Source organism: Perca flavescens, chromosome 20 (assembly GCF_004354835.1).
Source record: "Perca flavescens isolate YP-PL-M2 chromosome 20, PFLA_1.0, whole genome shotgun sequence".
Taxonomy (NCBI): domain Eukaryota; kingdom Metazoa; phylum Chordata; class Actinopteri; order Perciformes; family Percidae; genus Perca; species Perca flavescens.
In genome coordinates, this window is record NC_041350.1 from 30,074,640 (window position 1) to 30,092,169 (window position 17,530).

Below are 17,530 nucleotides of genomic sequence, written 5' to 3' on the forward strand. Positions count from 1 at the left end.
CCTGGGCATGTGCAAACACATCATCACCGTTTGACATCAGCCTCCTCACAAACAAATGAGATTTACTGTACTTGCAGTTATCGAAGGTGAAAATTGGGTTATACAAGCTGTCAAATAATAAAAGGTTTATCTAACTCATTTAATTTCCATGTACATACAAAATAAAAAGCCTAAATGTAAAGCTATGTTAAGTTAAATGTAAGGTTAATAGATCACTATTGTAGTTACACTTATTGTGCTATTAACAAGTAGCAAATTCTTTAAAAACAAAAAAGCACAAAAAAGGAGCACTACATATGCACACATAGCTTACGAGCTCAATCCCTGTATAATATCTCTCTTATATCTGGCAGGTCCAGTGACAATGAGCTCAACTTGACATCCTTGAATATGCATATACTACTAATGATATTTGCTGAATAACTCACCATCAGGGTCCAGCAGTCGGGGGATCCTCAGCTCCTTCTCTGCGATGTGGAAGGCCTCCTCCAGGTTCTGCTTGTTGCTTCTGGTTCTGGCTTTGGACAGATCCACCAGATCAGGGTGCAGAGCGTACTGGATGGCCAGGAAGACCACTCCACTCCTCCAGCTGGCTTTGAAGTCTTTCACATTTATGGAACAGCCAGCTCTGAGGGGAAACAGATCATATGATTTTTCTGTTAAATCCTACACACAGGCGCTTTAAGATCAACAACAGGCAAGCTGAAACGGAAAGTACTACAATTCTGAACACAGAATAAATGTGTCAAATTATGTAAAAACGAGATACTGATAAATAAGGTATGCATGTATCAACATTTTCATATAATTATTATAGAGCTCCATGGCCACTGAAAAGGATATTTTCAAAACTACAGAAGAAAAACAAGAATAAATGGCAAAAAAAGAAAGCACAGGGATTTTATAATATTTCAAACATTTATTTATAAATATACTGTATAATGGAATGAGATGTGTAACAAAAAATGCTATTAAAGCCCCGTATATAAGAAAGTATTTGAACAGATTTTGGCAGGCAGCATGTGAATGCCTACAGCCCAGACAGCAAAGCCCTGATCAGGTTTTGGTCTTCAGCCCAGACCTGGAGACGACCCTGTTTGAGAATCCATCACGCCTTACATCCGACACTTGGCCCACAACAGAAGAGTGACATCTATTATCATCTATACTCGCCTCGTCACAGCCGCTCTCGATCCCGTCCTTAAACCTTTCTACCACCGATGTGTTGCCCTTTTGATGTATACCCTCCTGTTTTTACCTCTTAGGAGTTTCTCCTAATGTCAGCAATTGATTTTTAATCAGGGTCTATCTATCTATATCAGGGTCGATATATCAATGTGACCCTAAATAAACTCTACACAGCACATTTAAATTAATCATTAATAGCACTCATTTGAGCGGGTGCTTACTTGTGGCACTGTTCCCGAACCCACAGCAGCAGGGCCTTCCTGGCAGAAACCCTGAAACGGTTATGTAGTGGTGAGCCTCTGGGAGGAAGAGGACTGCTGCTGGCCGAGCGGCTCGACAGGGTGGAGCGCGAATCCAGACTGGCCAAGGACTCCATGGAGGACTGGCGGGAACTGAACGAGAGGCTGCTGGCCAACTCCTCAATCTAAGAAAACCACCAACACACAGTTTCTGTTTAACATCTTAGGCCTTTATATTTGGAAACCAGGACTGTAATTAATATATGTAAGTTGATTTGTAATTAATCAAATTTTGATTGCAATTTTGATTTTGTCTCCAAATGATCACTAAAACAAAGAAATCAAGAAAAACAATTATTTTGCACATAACATTTCGCAAAGAAACTCCTATTTTGTGTTCCGAAAGGGAATTCATAAAGTTCAACGAGAAAAGTATTAAGGGACATTTCACAGTCCCTAGTTAATAGTTCTTTTTTTCCAAATGTTGCCGCGAGCTATTATTTTTCAAAATTATTGCCACAGCCCATATAGAACCACAGACAGCAATTATTTTATCAGTTTTAACACTGAAACTATGCGTCAGATTTCATCTTCATATCCAATCAGTTTAATGTGCCGTTTCAGGTTTGCTGTGGATGTGACTGAAGTGCGGATTTTCCTTTTGAAAGCCGGCGGGCAAAGTTTGCACAGAAATATAAGATTTTTCCCATCCTCACTTACCTCGTCATAAAACTCGTTTAAAGGATCACACGACGCCTCCTTGCTGCTTCGTCGCCTCCATGCTGCTTTTTGTTATGATGACGCATGTGGCGGTGCGACACTGGTGGCTGGTGTTGCCAGAATGGGTGTTTTTACGCTACATATTAAGGCCTGTTTATGGTGTGTTTAAGCCGGGTTTTGGCCTGGAAGGCTCTATAGAAATCTGGCACCCTATTGAACGAAGTTAAACTGAGAGAGCGTGCCGTTCACAGACACCAGAATGAACGAGTTCACAGTAACGTTCATCAGGCAGTAATACGGTAAGTTCAGTTCACGTTCTCCCAAAATATGAACTAGTTCATGAACTATCGTTCAATGAACGCGTTCAGGCACAACACTGACTAATGGTAAATAATGCATCAATTAATACCTTAGTTAACATGAGCACTGTTAATACATGTTAATTAAACAATTTAACTGTTAATAACTGTTAGTTAATGCTTATTAATGCATTAACTAATGCTAGTTAATATACCCTTATTGTAAAGTGTTACCCACAATTTGTTTTAGTTGTTATGCTTCAATAAATGTGCTTCAGTATCATAATTAGTTCCGTTGCTCTAATATTTTGATCTGATCATTGGACAAATCCACCCCCAGGAAATCTACTTAAACCTAATAATGGTATACACAGAAATATAATTTATAGAAGTACAAAAAAAGAGAAAACTGTTCTCCATTCCCTCAGGGTTTTATTTTTTTTTTTTTACCTTTATTTATTCAGGTAAGGGTCACTGAGAGGAAGCCTCTCTTTTGCAGGAAGACCCTGATCCTTTTCATTCAGTACATTGAGATTTTATTTTGGTCAGTTTAGATAACAGAAAGATCAAAGTCTAAAACCAACAAGGAAATATGAAACAACAGACAACACGAATAGAAAAGTAAACATTAAACTCACATGATACTGTAGAATGATTGTCCATATAAGGCCAAGAATGATCGACGGTTTACCATCAATAATGTCAGGAATGTGTATGTTGACTAGTTTGATCTGGGGGAGAAAACAGGATATGTTTCAAACTTGCAAAGTCCGTCTTGATACATTATGAAGGAAAAAAAAACAGAAGATGACGCAGCAGGTATCACATTTTGTAGTTAAACATTTTTACCTGTTAAAGCGCCCATATTATGCTCATTTTCAGGTTCATAACTGTATTTTAAGGTTGTACCAGAATAGGTTTACATGGTTTAATTTTCAAAAAACACCATATTTTTGTGGTGCTAACGCTAACGCTACGAGCTAACGGTTGTGGTTAGCCAGCTCATTTCGGACTGTGACGTCACATTTTGAACAACTCACCAGGAGACTGAAGGCAGGACACATTCAGAAACCGTATCTCACTCAAAACAGCATGGATGGATTTTTTTCAAAGGTTGTATGTGTGTGGAAGCACCAGAGACACAAAAGAACACCCCAAATCCCAGAAAAAGTGTTTTTTTCATAATATGGGCACTTTAATATAACAATTTCTGGCATGTTAAATGACCAAATCTGATGCCAAAATGCATCATCTCTGTGGTTTTTCCAATGCCAGTAATAAAGTTCTCACTATGGCTGGTGATTACTGTAGTTAGAGCTTTAGTGTGTCATTTACCGATTTCTGCTTTAGAAAGGAAAGGGCCTTTTCAATGTTGCTCCTGTGCTGAAACATTCCCCTGCCTCTCTCCCGACTCTGCAAAAGCCAACCAGAGAGTCAGTCAGTTGGTTCAATACAACGGTCAGCTGTTGGTTGGAAAGCATGTGAAGTGAACTGAGAGAGCGGACTCACGAGGCGCTGGCCGCTCATCACCTCCAGCAGGTCCAGCAGTTTGGAGCCATCACGGAAATCATTGAACAGATCCAGGACCATACATGGTGGCCTCCGCTGTCACAACACACACATTTAGGTTTACATTTGCAGATATAAAACAATCAAAGAGCTTTGCCAAGGCTTCAACATCTATTCTGTTAATGGAAGGTTAGGATGTAGACATGTACATCCTCTACATTTGCTTACGTTTTTGTAAAATAAGCTTTACAAGAACTTGGTGATTTTACTCCCTCACATGAACTTTCCCATCACATTCAGTAGAATATGTACCAAAATTGATGAACAAAGACATTTTTCTGTACAACAATCTGTTGGAAAATTTGTTAGGACAGAAATCTGTGAGGCATGCAGCTCTGAAATTTCCCTGTTTATGCGGTTGGGGCTAAAAGATGACTTGGGACATCCTATTAAAATCAGTTACATTTTAAAGCACGTGGTGGACAAGCTCAACAAAGCTGTTAAGTTTCTGAGAAGCTGAGATTTTGGAGATAGTAAATCTCCAGATAATGATGATTATTGTAGTTTTAGTATTTGGATCTGAAAGCTCATAAATCAGCATTTTGATCTTTGTCATGCAACAATAAATTGTTGTCAAGCTGGCCACACACACACACTATTTATCAAAATGTGACTGCAACACTATAATAAAATCACTCTGCCCCACTTCTGAACCAATCAGGGCAGCACTTATTAATAAACCCCCATAGTCTTTCACAACAAACACTATGTGGCCTTGCCCTCTTATTTTATTTGGTAAATATAGTTATCAACTTAATGTTTAACTATAGGCCATTTATCAAATTTTTGCATTGTTGTCATTTGCTTGATGTGGCCCACTGACAGAGGAAATCTGATGTTATCTGATCATGGATATATTTGTGTCAGCATATACTACTGTATATAACGATAGGTAACAAGTTGCAGCACAGAAATGCCAAAGATATGTTAAAGGTATTTAAGGTGCAGCCATGACATAATCAGAGAGCAGTGGGATGTTTATGTCCTGTGCAGTACAAACAGTATCCTGATCACATTTTTTAATAACCAAATTTAGCAATCTTCTAAAAATGTTTGTTAAAGATAACATAAGATTAAGTAAGAGAAATCGTTTGTGCAGCAGTTGCAGTACAAAGTAGGACAAGGTGCAGCTATAAAGCATTTTACATGTGTTTAATGTTTAAAATACATATACTTATTTGCTGAGAAATTGCAATCAAATATCACTATAGGTATCAGCCTATCCTTCAGGTTATAGTATTATCATTATTATTAGCTGGTTTAGTTTAACAAAAACATTCAATAATCTAATTTTCAGTTTCAGTCTTCTTATATTTGGATGTTCAGCAGTTGAGTAACAGCTAAATTTTTCCATATAAAATTATCCATAACAGCACACACCTCTTATTTCTCCTACCTAATTAATAGAGCTTTTTAGCTGCAAATCATCTTTAATGGGAACCTTGAAGATCATGACCTTTATTAACCTCCACAAGTGACATATAGGAGGGACAGACAGATATGAAAACAACATCTTAAAAGTCCCTTAGTAGCCTATAAATGACATGAACAATAGAGTAATTTACTCAGTAGAGAATAATAAACAACTTTCTCATGAACAATTGATCATGAGGTTTCTGATTCCATGCATGTTTTAAATTATGAATACCAACTTTTGCCTCCTAACAGGACCTGTAGAGTCTCTTCGTTTAGATACAAGAGGCTTAAGAACTCTTTTATACATCAGTCTATCCTGTTGCTAAACCAAAACCAGTTTGATATCAATTAAGATCTAGATCTGAGAGTATAATGAAACATCTTTCTTTTTCATGGCTGTTGATACGTCTTCATCATTGTACTATACTGTATGTGTCATTGTTTTCTAACTGTGTATTTTTCTTTTTCCTTTTTTTTTTCTTCTTTTTGCTCGGGAACGCAAAATCAATTTCAGTGTAAACTGACAATAAAGTTGTATTGTATTGTTTCCTGCAGCCCAGAATAACCTGTGCTTACTATAACACTGCCTGCTGAATGTCAGCGACCTAGGACCTTCCAAAGCGGACACAGATAATTATGGAAAGATTCACATGTGACACAAGGTACTGTTCCAATGTGAGCTCTTATGTGAACCGCCAAAGGATTAACAATTATCTCCAGCATTCACCCACTGAGTGCCTCAGCACGCCCAGAGCTGGGTGCATGAAGGGGGTGTGACTGGTGGGTAGTGGTGGAGGTGATGGGAGGGTGGTGGCCGTCTGTTGCTGTCTGTCTGTGTGCTGTGAACCTTGCTCCTCAATGCTATATTTATGTTCACAGCCCCAGCCCCCCCCTCCCTCCCCCCACACCATCCCACTGTCCTCCACTGTCACACTCATAGCTGACCTGCTGCTGCTGACTCATGTTAGGAGCTAGTCAGAGAAAAAGACCCAAGAGTGAAAGAGAGTGAGAAAAAGACAGTGGTCTCAAATATCCAAATTCAGGCATGTTGGATTTCCTGTACAAAACTGGGAAAATCCCTCTAATGTTGATAATAAGAAGGTTTGATTTAGCTGCATCAGCTCAGCTTAGGAGTGGAAATTACCGTGTATAAATTACAATACTATGACTGAATATAAGTGCTAATATAAAAGGTGATAATATATATGACCAACATTTTAAGCTTACTGGTGTGTTTGTGTTTCTCTGGTTTTGTTTCAAGCCTCCATTTATTGTGTGACGTAGCCAACAATGTGTGTTAATTATCAGTAGACTCACTGTTAAGTTGTTAATAATCTATAAAGCTTTGAGGCAGGAAGTGATGCACATTTGTATTCTCACCATAATAATGTAAACTGATACCTCAACACATTACAGGTCTTTCGTAGATGTTTTCTTAAAGGGGTGATAGAATGCAAAACCGATTTTACCTTGTCATTGTTGAAAAACGAAATAGGACATACATAGAACCTCAAAATCCCATTCACACCTCTTTCCTCTGCAAATCTCACAATTTGAAACAGCCTCTGAAAATGGGCGAATCTGAACAAAGCTAAAAGTTGACGTCAACTTCTCAAATCCTCCTCATTTGGCTCTACCTTCTATCTTTGTAACGCCCCAAAATTTACATAGGCCACTAACTGATCTGAGGTCAGTTAGTCTTCTAAATCTCGTTCGCGCAAATCTCAGAAATTTCATACATTGTTCATAGAGGAGAACGTGTGTGTGTGTGTATGTGTGTGTGTGTCTGTGTGTGTGCGTGCTAAGCTCAACCAATCAGCGTGCAGCTCATCTAAATATTCATGAGCAGACTATATAAGGCAGAAAAGCTCTCGTTTCAGTCCAGTCCCATTTAACAGGGTAGCATTAGGGGCCAATAAAACTGCAAAAGAGACATTTTCATCCCAACCAATGTTACATACCCTATTAGGAGACCTTAAGGAACAGCGTGAAATACCGTATATAACCATTCTGTCACCCCTTTAATGCTTTTAATGCTCACCTTTGCCAGCTGAGCATTGACCCAGTTGGTGAAGGTCTTCTTCTGGATCTGTTCTTGTTCCACTGTTAAAGAAGAAGAAACACACAATGTCAAGAATTATGTATCTATATCATGACTAGGGGTGTCACAATAACAAAAATTCAGTAGTCGGTGCTAATACCAGTAAAATAACACAATTCTTGTTGCCGATTTCGATACCACGGTAAAAAAAAGGATTTTCTAATATTCCATGTACTTTTACGTGAAACATGAACTTCTGGGGGGGGCTTTAAGGGGGGTACCGGCTCCCCCTGAAATATGATTAATTGCCTCCCCTAATCCATTGGGCTAGAGTGCTGTCAAGCTGACAATTGTGATTTCCATTGGATCAGAGTACTGTTACTTGGCTGCCTGTTCTGCCAATTTTACCAGCCCTTGTCACATTACCAACTAATGTTTCCATGATGACTATCCAAAATTCTAATACCATGGAACCAGCACTGCATTGTTTGTTTTTCAAAGTGACAGACTGAGCTTATAGAAAATGTGCTGTGGAGGAAGTTCTGGCTAGTCCACACAACATTCGGCACTTAGCGCCAGACAAGATAAAGAAAAAGTCTCGGGAAGGAACTTGTTTTGGTAGAACATGTGCTTGTTCAAAAGAAGCTAGCTGTCTGGATTTATCCTGCAGAGATCTGAGGAGCAGTTAACCATAGTCCTCATAAATCAACCGGAGATTAGAATACCAACAAAGAAAGTGGAAGGTGACTGACATCCGGCCGAAATGAGGGACATCCGGTAGATTGTCCTTGATATAGACAATATTCGGATATACAATTTGTTTAAAAATAAAACCAGTGAAATTAATAATAAATGTGATGTTTTATTTAGCAGAATTACAATGTGTTGTTCTAGCCTATCCAATATTTCCTATATTTCTAAGCAGATTTTCTATGCTGTATTCGGATAAAATACCCCCAAACCAGACCTCAAACCCTGTCATTTTCAAATATGTGGTCAAACTTCCTTATTTCTCATTTAAAGGTTTGAGACACTGTCAACCAGAAACACACGTGCATTCATGGGTCTATGTAGTGGTAAAACATGGCTCCTCTGGAGGGTGAAACAGACAGAGACGAGACAAACTGAGTTTCCAGGATAGTTATGGAAGACCGAATGGAAGCACAAATCAAAGCACACAGCATCAACGAATGTTTCTTTACTTGAGTAAGCTGATGGCCTGAAAATAGTTCACATTTGTTCAGTAAAAATTACATCACCCTAACTTTTTCATTGTGCAATTCATTTCAACAGTAGGCAGTAAGTGCACACCTATTGGAAAATTAACCAGGTGTTTAAGACTATAATAACTTTGCCTTTTAAAGCGGCCATATTATGCTCATTTTCAGGTTCATAACTGTATTTTAAGGTTGTACCAGAATAGGTTTACATGGTTTAATTTTCAAAAAACACCATATTTTTTGTTGTACTGCACTGCTCTCTCTCACTGCTGCAGATCCTCTTTTCACCTGGTTTCTGTTTCAGCTACAGAGTATCTTTTCATCTTCTTCTTCTGTACTATCTTTGATTGCACTCGCACATGCTCAGTAGCTCAGATGTAGAGCATGTCAGCTAGCTAACTCTAGAGACAGTAAAAGAAAGCCTGTTTCTCCAACTTTGGTCAGTTACAAGGCAGGATTAGCTGGGAGACTTCTAAATGAGGGCGCACATGTAAGTAGTTCTTTTGTAGATTATGGTGAACTTGTGTGTGTTGTAGCAGTGCTTTGCTATTGAGAACGAAGTAGCATGCTAGCGTTAGCATTAGACTGCTAACGCTAATGCTACGAGCTAACGGTTGTGGTTAGCCAGCTCATTTCGGACTGTGACGTCACTAGGAGACTGAAGGCAGGACACATTCAGAAACCGTATCGAACTCAAAACAGCAAGGATGGATTTTTTCCAAAGTTTGTATGTGTGTGGAAGCACCAGAGACACAAAAGAACACCCCAAATCCCAGAAAAAGTGTTTTTTTCATAATATGGGCACTTTAAAGGCAGGTTATTACTGTAGCTAACAGGGTTGGCTAATCCGTTTGGAAAACCTTTGGGCATGGTAATCAAACAGAGGTATGTGTGTTACCTAAACAAGCAGAGAGCATCAGTGCAATAATAAAAGCCACAGAAAATGATTCAGCACGCACAGGAGCTGCAAGCAAGTAATCTTCAGATTAAACACATAACAAAGAATTGAAAGAAAGGGTTTTAAAATTATTTTAAATAGGATGTCAGTTTACAATACTTATACTTATAGACCTACATCTATACATCTGGAATACATTTTAAAGCAGATTTAGGGCCCTATCTTGCACTCAGCGCAATTGCCTTTGTACAATGACGCATGTATCATTCCTATTTTGCACCTGACGCAAAGCGGACTTTTCCCTCCACAGACTTACGTCGGTAAATTAGGGAATGTATTTGCGCTCCTGGGGGCGGTTCAGCGAAAAGAGGAGATGTGTTCAGGCGCATATGTTCCCTAGTGCTATTTTGCAGTTTCAGAAAACAATATTCCGTCACTGACCAGGAAAAACCTAGTCTAAAGTCAGTGGCGCTAGTCTAAAGTCAGTTGCGTGTTATTCAGATGCTATTTTAGGGGCGCATGTTTGGCCATAATGTAGCGTGCGCACAACGCGCATAAACTTTGCTTCTCTCATCTACACGGATGCAGCAGTTCCCATTTTTGCAAACCATACATAATTACAAGGAAAAATATTACTGAAAATGCACTTCAGGTGTTTGGATAGGTCAGGAGGCACTTTACAGTACACTCCTCAAAACGTTGCAGCATTCTTTGTGGTTTGTTGTGTTTTACACAACATTTCCATGAATAATGGATGTGTTGATGACATAAATGAGGAAATATTAAAAGACTTAAGGAGACGAGATGTTGAACTACGGTGGGATTGGACCCTCCAGCGGGATCTGGTCCGGGAGTGGCAATGCGCTCCTGGTGGAGTGGGTGGACGGAGATGGAGTGGGGGGAGGAGGAAGGGGCACAAAAGGAGCAGGTGGTGCATTTGGAGGCCCACGCTCCATGGCTGCAGCAATCCTCTCCAGACTTGGGGAGATGCACCCAAGAGGACACAGCAACATCGCCACCAGGTCAAGACGGGCAGCTCCCGCTGGCGTGCGCCAGGCAAATCCGCCGTCATAATAGCAATCCGCCATGGAACAAGCGCGCTTGCTCTTAAAGGGAATGTGAGATGACGCTCTGATTGGTTTATTGCACGTCATGCCCAAACCACATCTAGCTACTTCAGACCAACCCATTTTAGATTTGCGTCGGGCGCACGAGTCATTTATCCCGCTGGTATAATAGCAACAGCGCCCAAGAGCCGCCCACAAAGCTACTTGCGTTTCACATTTGATACTTGCGTTTCAGATCGTTAAAATAGGGTCCTTAAACTTAAAGTAGATTTCAAGACTGTTTCTTAAGTGCAGATACAAGAAGAAGGATGTCCTGGGGACCTCAAAACTAGCTCTTAGGTCTTCAAAACTCAACATACCTTTCTCATTGAATGGCTGGTCTAAAGTATAAATACCTCTGTCACTCCACTGCTTACAAGCAAAAGGTTTGTTACCAGACAGTAAGTGTGCATTGTGCCATATTGGGGTATTCAAATGCCACTTATTGGTGTAGCATAGTTGCTCCTCCACCTGTTTAAAGTTAGTCAATGTGTTGGTGATAATAGGGCCATAGGTTAGCATACACTTTTTTGGGAACACACCTGTAAAGGCAAGGTCTTGCAGTTTTAGACTTCCAGTGAGGTTTTGCTCTATTTCTCTCCATGGGACTGTAGATGAGGGGTCCATCCACACTCTGAGGGGCCATAGCGGAAAGGCTCTGTAGTACACTTTAAGGGGAGGGCCAAGCCTCCCGTGTTTGAGGTACGTTGCAGGGTAGAGTATTTTAGCCTAGGTTGTTTATTATTCCAAATATATTGCCGAATTAAGGTATCAAGTTTCTTCCAGAAATGTATCGTGGGGGTAAGGGGATCATTGTACTTAAGAAATTCACACAAGGAACTATGTTCATTTTAGGGCTTTGACTCCGAACTTCGATATTCCAATATCATTTGAATATTTTAAAAAATAATGATATTCGAACGAATATTAGGCAGCCCTTAATATTCAAATCTGTTATGGGCATTATTTTTTGTAAATGCGTTTGCTTGTAAACGTTGTTTTCAATTCAGATTCCGAGGCTTTTTCACGCATTTCAAAATGTAACTACACGTCGCGCCGACGCACGTCTCTCGGCCGTGGCTTGGTAGCGTTGCATTCCCCCTTAATTCTCAATGAAGGCTGTTTCTCCTACCTACACCGGCCCCGCACCCTGTCCCTTCTCCCCTTTCTACCTGCCTGATCGCAGTGCTGCTGCACATGAGGAGAAAGCACAGAGAGGAGGGCGGGGCTGCTCCTCAGTCACAGAACAGAAGAGAGAGGTGACGGTTTTGGGGCCACAGGAGAGAAAGACCGCTGGACAATACTGGCGATTTTTTTTTACAGAAAGTCGCTGTCTTTTCTACAGAAAGTCGCCAGATTTGTCTCTAGTCGCTTTTGTAAAAAAAAAAGTTGCTAACAGGGTCTGAAAAGTCGCAAAGTTGGCAACACTGCCCACATACATACACGCCGGCTCGACGCACACACCAGCACACAAGTATAAACATCAGACCACTACGGTGAAAGCTCCGAACTTCCTGTCAGAACCATACAGTTTGTGTTTAATCCAGGGTCTGACTTTGAACTTTGAATATGATTTTTGGGCAAAAGTCAAAGCCCTCGTTGTCACGCCTGCCCCGCACTTGTGGTGTTTTTTGTGTGTTTGGACCTGTTTTATTTAGGTGTTTTTCTGTTCCCCTTAGTGTTTCTTGTTTTGTTGCTTCCTGTCTTTTGGTTTTCCCGCCTTTGTTATTGTCTGTCTTTCACCTGTTCACCAGTCCTTGTGTCAAGTTTCTTTGTTTTAGTTGGTTTTATGTTTCTGTTGGTTTTCCCATTTCCTGTTTTATTTTGAAGTCCGTCTTGTCTCCCTTGTCTTGTGTAGTATACTTCCTGTTTTCAGTTTTCCCAACCTTGTGATTCCCCAATGTGTTTCACCTGTTTCCCTCTCCTTGTGTCAGCTGTCTCTCGTTTACTCATTGCCCTGTGTATTTAGTCTCTGTGTTTCCTTTGTGTCTTGTGGGATCATTTCGTCCTGTCTGTGTGCGTCATGTGTTTATGTTCAGTGGTGACATGTGTTTGCGCTGAGTTTTTTGTGTTTTCTGGAGTGATGTACTGTGTGTGCCTGCTCATTCCTGGCTTCCTGGCTTCCAGTTAATAAACTCTGTTTTCGGAACTGAACTGCAATTGGGTCCAAGCCTCGCTACTTACTCTCGTGACACTCGTTCATTTTAACAACAGCAATCCTGGAGGATAGTGATGCCGGCAGCACAGACCAATTGACCAGATCCCTTTGAACACTACTTATAGTTTCATAGTTGTCCTGGACAACTCGCTGTAGGGATGCGTTTATGGTGATGCCCAAATATGTATTTTTAATATGTATATTTTGCTTTGAGTTGGTATAGTAACACTAATGTTTGATGCCACATGCCTGTTGTTCAATAAAAGATTAGATTTATTCCATTTAATTTTATAGCCGGAGATCGAGCCAAATTCGTGGAAAATCGTAAGAATTTTTGGAAGAGAGTCCTCAAGGTCAGCAATGTACAACAAAATATCATCTGCAAATAATGATATTGAGCTGCTACTGGATTTAGTCTGCATATTACAGATTTTATTTTGCCTTATGGCTTGGGCTAACGGTTCAAGAGAGATTGCAAATAGCATGGGGTGGTCAAAAGCCTTTTCCGCGTCCACTGATTAAACTGCTGCCGTTGTTGGAAGGTTTTTGGCTTCTTCTATTAAATGAAATAGTCTACGTATATTGTCTGCAGCATGACGCTTGGGTATAAAACCTGATTGGTCGGGGTGGACTAACTTCTTGATAAAGCGTTCTAAGCGGAGAGCCAGGACTTTGGAATAAAGCTTAATATCAGTCCTGATGAGGCTAATGAGCCTGTAATTTGAGCAATCCATAGGATCTTTACCCTTCTTTGGCATAACGGAAATCAGTGCGGTGTTGGTTGGTGGAAAGTACTCTATGGCAGAAGTTAAAGTTTGTAAAATGGTAGGTCCTAATATGTCAAAATACTGTAGAAGAAGTTCTGATGGAATTCCATCCAAACCTGGTGTTTTCCCTTTTTTAACTGTTTTTAATGCTGGTTCCTCTAAGGTTATTGGTTGACCCTGGGTCGAGAAGAGGCAAGTTTAGTTCTTTTAGGAACTTCTGGCACTGTGCCGGATCTGGGTTGCAGGAGGACTCATACAACTTTGAGTAAAAGGATTGAAAAGTGGCGTTGATATCCTTAGGATTTGTTGAGATACCTCGGTCTGTGAGGATGCTGTTGATAGTAGCTCTGGATTCGCTTTGTTTTAATTTCAGAGCAAACAATTTGCTTGGTTTACAGCCGTTAAAATTGTAATTTTGCTTCACTCTGTGCATTATGAAATCAGCTCTCCTTCTTAGCAGATCATTCAGCTCTGTTAGACTTGTGACTAGAAGAGTTTGTGTAGACTTAGAAAAACAAGTTAAGAGATTGCTCTAACGATTTACAGCTCTCTATTCCTCTTCAAATTGACCGCGAAGGAGGATGTAAAATCTCTAATAAATCTTTTAGTTGCTTGCAATGTATATGCAGCCAGTTTGGTTCTAAATTCTGTATCAAAAGTTGTGTTCTGGAGAAGGGAATTATTATATTGCCATCTCCTAGATCTTTCTCCTAACATATCACAACGGAATGTGGTTATCAGCGCATTGTGATCAGATAGAATAACTGGTTCTGTTGCTATCGTGTGGAACATTGTCTTAAGCTCACTGGAGCACAACATATAATCAATGCGGGAGTGGGTGAGGTGGCGTGTGGAAAAGAAGGTGTAATCCTTGCTAGTAGGATTGTGCATCTTCCGTATATCTGTAAAATGGTGGGATTCCACAACTGCTTTAAACAAAATGCATATTGGACATATGTCCAATATGCATTTTGGGGCTTTCATGTGATTGACCCCTGATCTATCCTGATTTAAATCTAGTACTGCATTCATGTCTCCCCCTATGATTAGTTAACATTCGTTGAGAGAGAGCAATTCATTGGTTAGGCGTGGGAAAAAACTTTCATCATATGTAGACGGTGCATATACCGAAACAAAGGCTATTTTCCTACTCCTTATCGTGGTACATATATAAGATATCCTGCCTGATAAGTCTTTACTGCTTTTGTCTACGGTGAGTGCGCATTTCCACGACAGCAACACAATGGAGCCCTTGGTTTTGGTGTCGTCCCTAGATGGGGCAGCAACCTTAAAGTATTTATTTTGTAGATGATTTATATCTCTTTTATGTAAATGTGACTCCTGTATAAGCGCCATGTCTATGTTTTTCCAGGAATTTTGCTTGTTTGATCGGCCCGTTTAGCCCCCTGATGTTAACTGAAAGGATTGAAAGCTCAGCTATTCAAAATTTACACGCATACGTGTTTCAAGTACCCAGGTCTAGTGAATTCTTATGTTAAACATGAACAATATTATAAACACCTTCGAAAGATTTCTGGACTAAGCTATGTGAAAAACAGACCAATCTAGTTGAAACAATAAGCAGACTATGAGCTGAACAGACTGTATCCCTCATGTTCTTTCAGTCTAGCTTAAATGTTAACAAACAGACTGTAAACTGACCAGCCAGCATTTATCATGTATTTTCAGTCTGGTTAAGTATCCCTTAAAAGCTCGGCTCCGAAACTTACATACAGTATCCTTAGGATTACCAGCCAGTATGTATCATGTATTTTCAGTCTGGTTAAGTGTCCCTTTAAAGCTTAGTTACGAAACTTACATAGCGCACCCTCAGGATTCATCATGTTCCCTTTTTTTTCAGCCCGTTTAAGTGTCCTCTCAAAGTATAGATTGTAGACTGAGTAGCCAGCATTCATCGGTTGATTCCAAAACTTACACACAGCGTCCTCCAGTCAAACTCGGTACAGTGGTCCAAATACCGTTAGTCCACAGGTGCTGAGTCCTCCGGGTCGCGGCACCGGCATCGAACTCAAAGTCCCGCCGCCGCCCTCCGGTTCCCTTCCGGGTAATCCGTGCATATGTCCACATACAGCGCGTCCTCCTGCTCTTCTAATTCCAGCCAGAAAACACCCGGCTCCCTGACTGCAGCGAAGGCGAACTCTATCCCTCCGTGGGTCACTCCCAGGGCAGCGCGGCAGATGAACACGTCCAAGTTGTGTTCAGCATGCAGCTCGTGTTCTATCCCTTCAGGCATCCGAAGCCGCTGGATCGTAAATGTGACGAAGTCAGATTTGTCCGGTTCACATACCATGATTCTGTGATGTGTTGCTGCGAGGCATTCATTTCAGCCAGCACACCCTTCACTGCGCTGTAGATCACTGATTCAAGCACACTTAGCTGCTTCTCCAAGACCCGGTTGATTAATTCCTCCATATTAGAGAACGTGTTCACATCAGTTACTCCGTTAGCCACCACACCATTAGCCACCGACATGCTAGCAATTTCTCTTAACGAGTAGATAGTTAGACGACAACGAGACCTGGGTTTTCGTGCTTGCGGGCGTTTCACCGAGTCACCATGATAACAGACAAAACGATTTGGCGTCAAAGAAAACGTAATAGACCTGGTTATTTAGTGAAATACGGAGGTGAGTGCCGGAGCTCAGTCTCTTGCAACCATAGCGGGTGCTGGTCACGTGCTTCTCCCGTAACCATCCATCCATCTTCGTCCGCTTATCCGGTATCGGGTCGCGGGGGTAGCAGCTCCAGCAGGGGATCCCAAACTTCCCTTTCCCGAGCCACATTAACCAGCTCTGACTGGGGGATCCCGAGGCGTTCCCAGGCCAGGTTGGAGATATAATCCCTCCCCCTAGTCCTGGGTCTTCCCTGAGGCCTCCTCCCAGCTGGACGTGCCTGAAACACCTCCCTAGGGAGGCGCCCAGGGGGCATCCTTACCAGATGCCCGAACCACCTCAACTGGCTCCTTTCGACGCGAAGGAGCAGCGGCTCTACTCCGAGCTCCTCACAGATGACTGAGCTTCTCTAAGGGAGACGCCAGCCACCCTCCTGAGGAAACCCATTTTGGCCGCTTGCACCCTGGATCTCGTTCTTTCAGTCATTACCCAGCCTTCATGACCATAGGTGAGGGTAAGAACGAAAACTGACCGGTAGATTGAGAGCTTTGCCTTCTGGCTCAGCTCTCTTTTTGTCACAACGGTGCGATAAATTGAATGTAATACCACACCCACTGCGCCGATTCTCCAACCAATCTCCCTCTCCATTGTCCCCTCACTCGCAAACAAGACACCAAGGTACTTAAACTCCTTCACTTGGGGTAAGGACTCATTTCCTACCTGGAGAAGGCACTCCACATGGACCGTAACGTTATTTTTTAAACAACACACAGCCCTATACATTTACATATTTAAAATGTGTTTATCAAAACATGCAAAGTGGGTTCTTCTTCCATGTTGAATGCATTCTGAAATATACTCTGTACTGTTTGTACATTTGTACAAATGTAAAGAGGGTGTTACTGATAAAGAGCATGCATAATCAGTGAGGTAGTTTCAATCTTTTTCATTTAAGATTGAATTTGGTTTTTACCCTTAAAGCTTTAGCGCGTAACTTTTTGATATTAATGAATGTCCGTCATATTCAAGCCATTGCATAATGAGTTGCTACAAAGCTAATTAAGACTATCACCTCCACACAACTCTCTTTGTATTTCTCAGTGGCTGAATCTCATTCCCCTTATTTGATAGCTCCTCGACTCCTCTGCTGAACCGGATGTTGTTCTGTCCGTCCTCGGTGAAGGACGTCTCAAAGCTCTAATTTCGTCCCTGAGTACCGAGCATCGAAGAGGGATCATCAAGGAGCTATAGTCGAGGATACACGAGAGCAGCCTTCC

The 17,530-nt window shown here is 41.2% G+C and overlaps 1 protein-coding gene across 1 annotated transcript in view; it reads right to left on the reverse strand.

Annotated features, from left to right (window-relative positions):
- syne2b (spectrin repeat containing, nuclear envelope 2b) overlaps positions 1-17,530 on the reverse strand; it is a 158,742-nt gene that overhangs the window by 96,067 nt on the left and 45,145 nt on the right. The window contains exons 3-8 of the mRNA XM_028565176.1: positions 7,473-7,534; positions 3,956-4,051; positions 3,782-3,859; positions 3,085-3,177; positions 1,410-1,612; positions 429-628 (exon numbers count right to left, since the gene is read on the reverse strand). Coding sequence (XP_028420977.1) covers positions 429-628; positions 1,410-1,612; positions 3,085-3,177; positions 3,782-3,859; positions 3,956-4,051; positions 7,473-7,534 — 732 coding nt within the window. The remainder of the gene's footprint in view (positions 1-428; positions 629-1,409; positions 1,613-3,084; positions 3,178-3,781; positions 3,860-3,955; positions 4,052-7,472; positions 7,535-17,530) is intronic.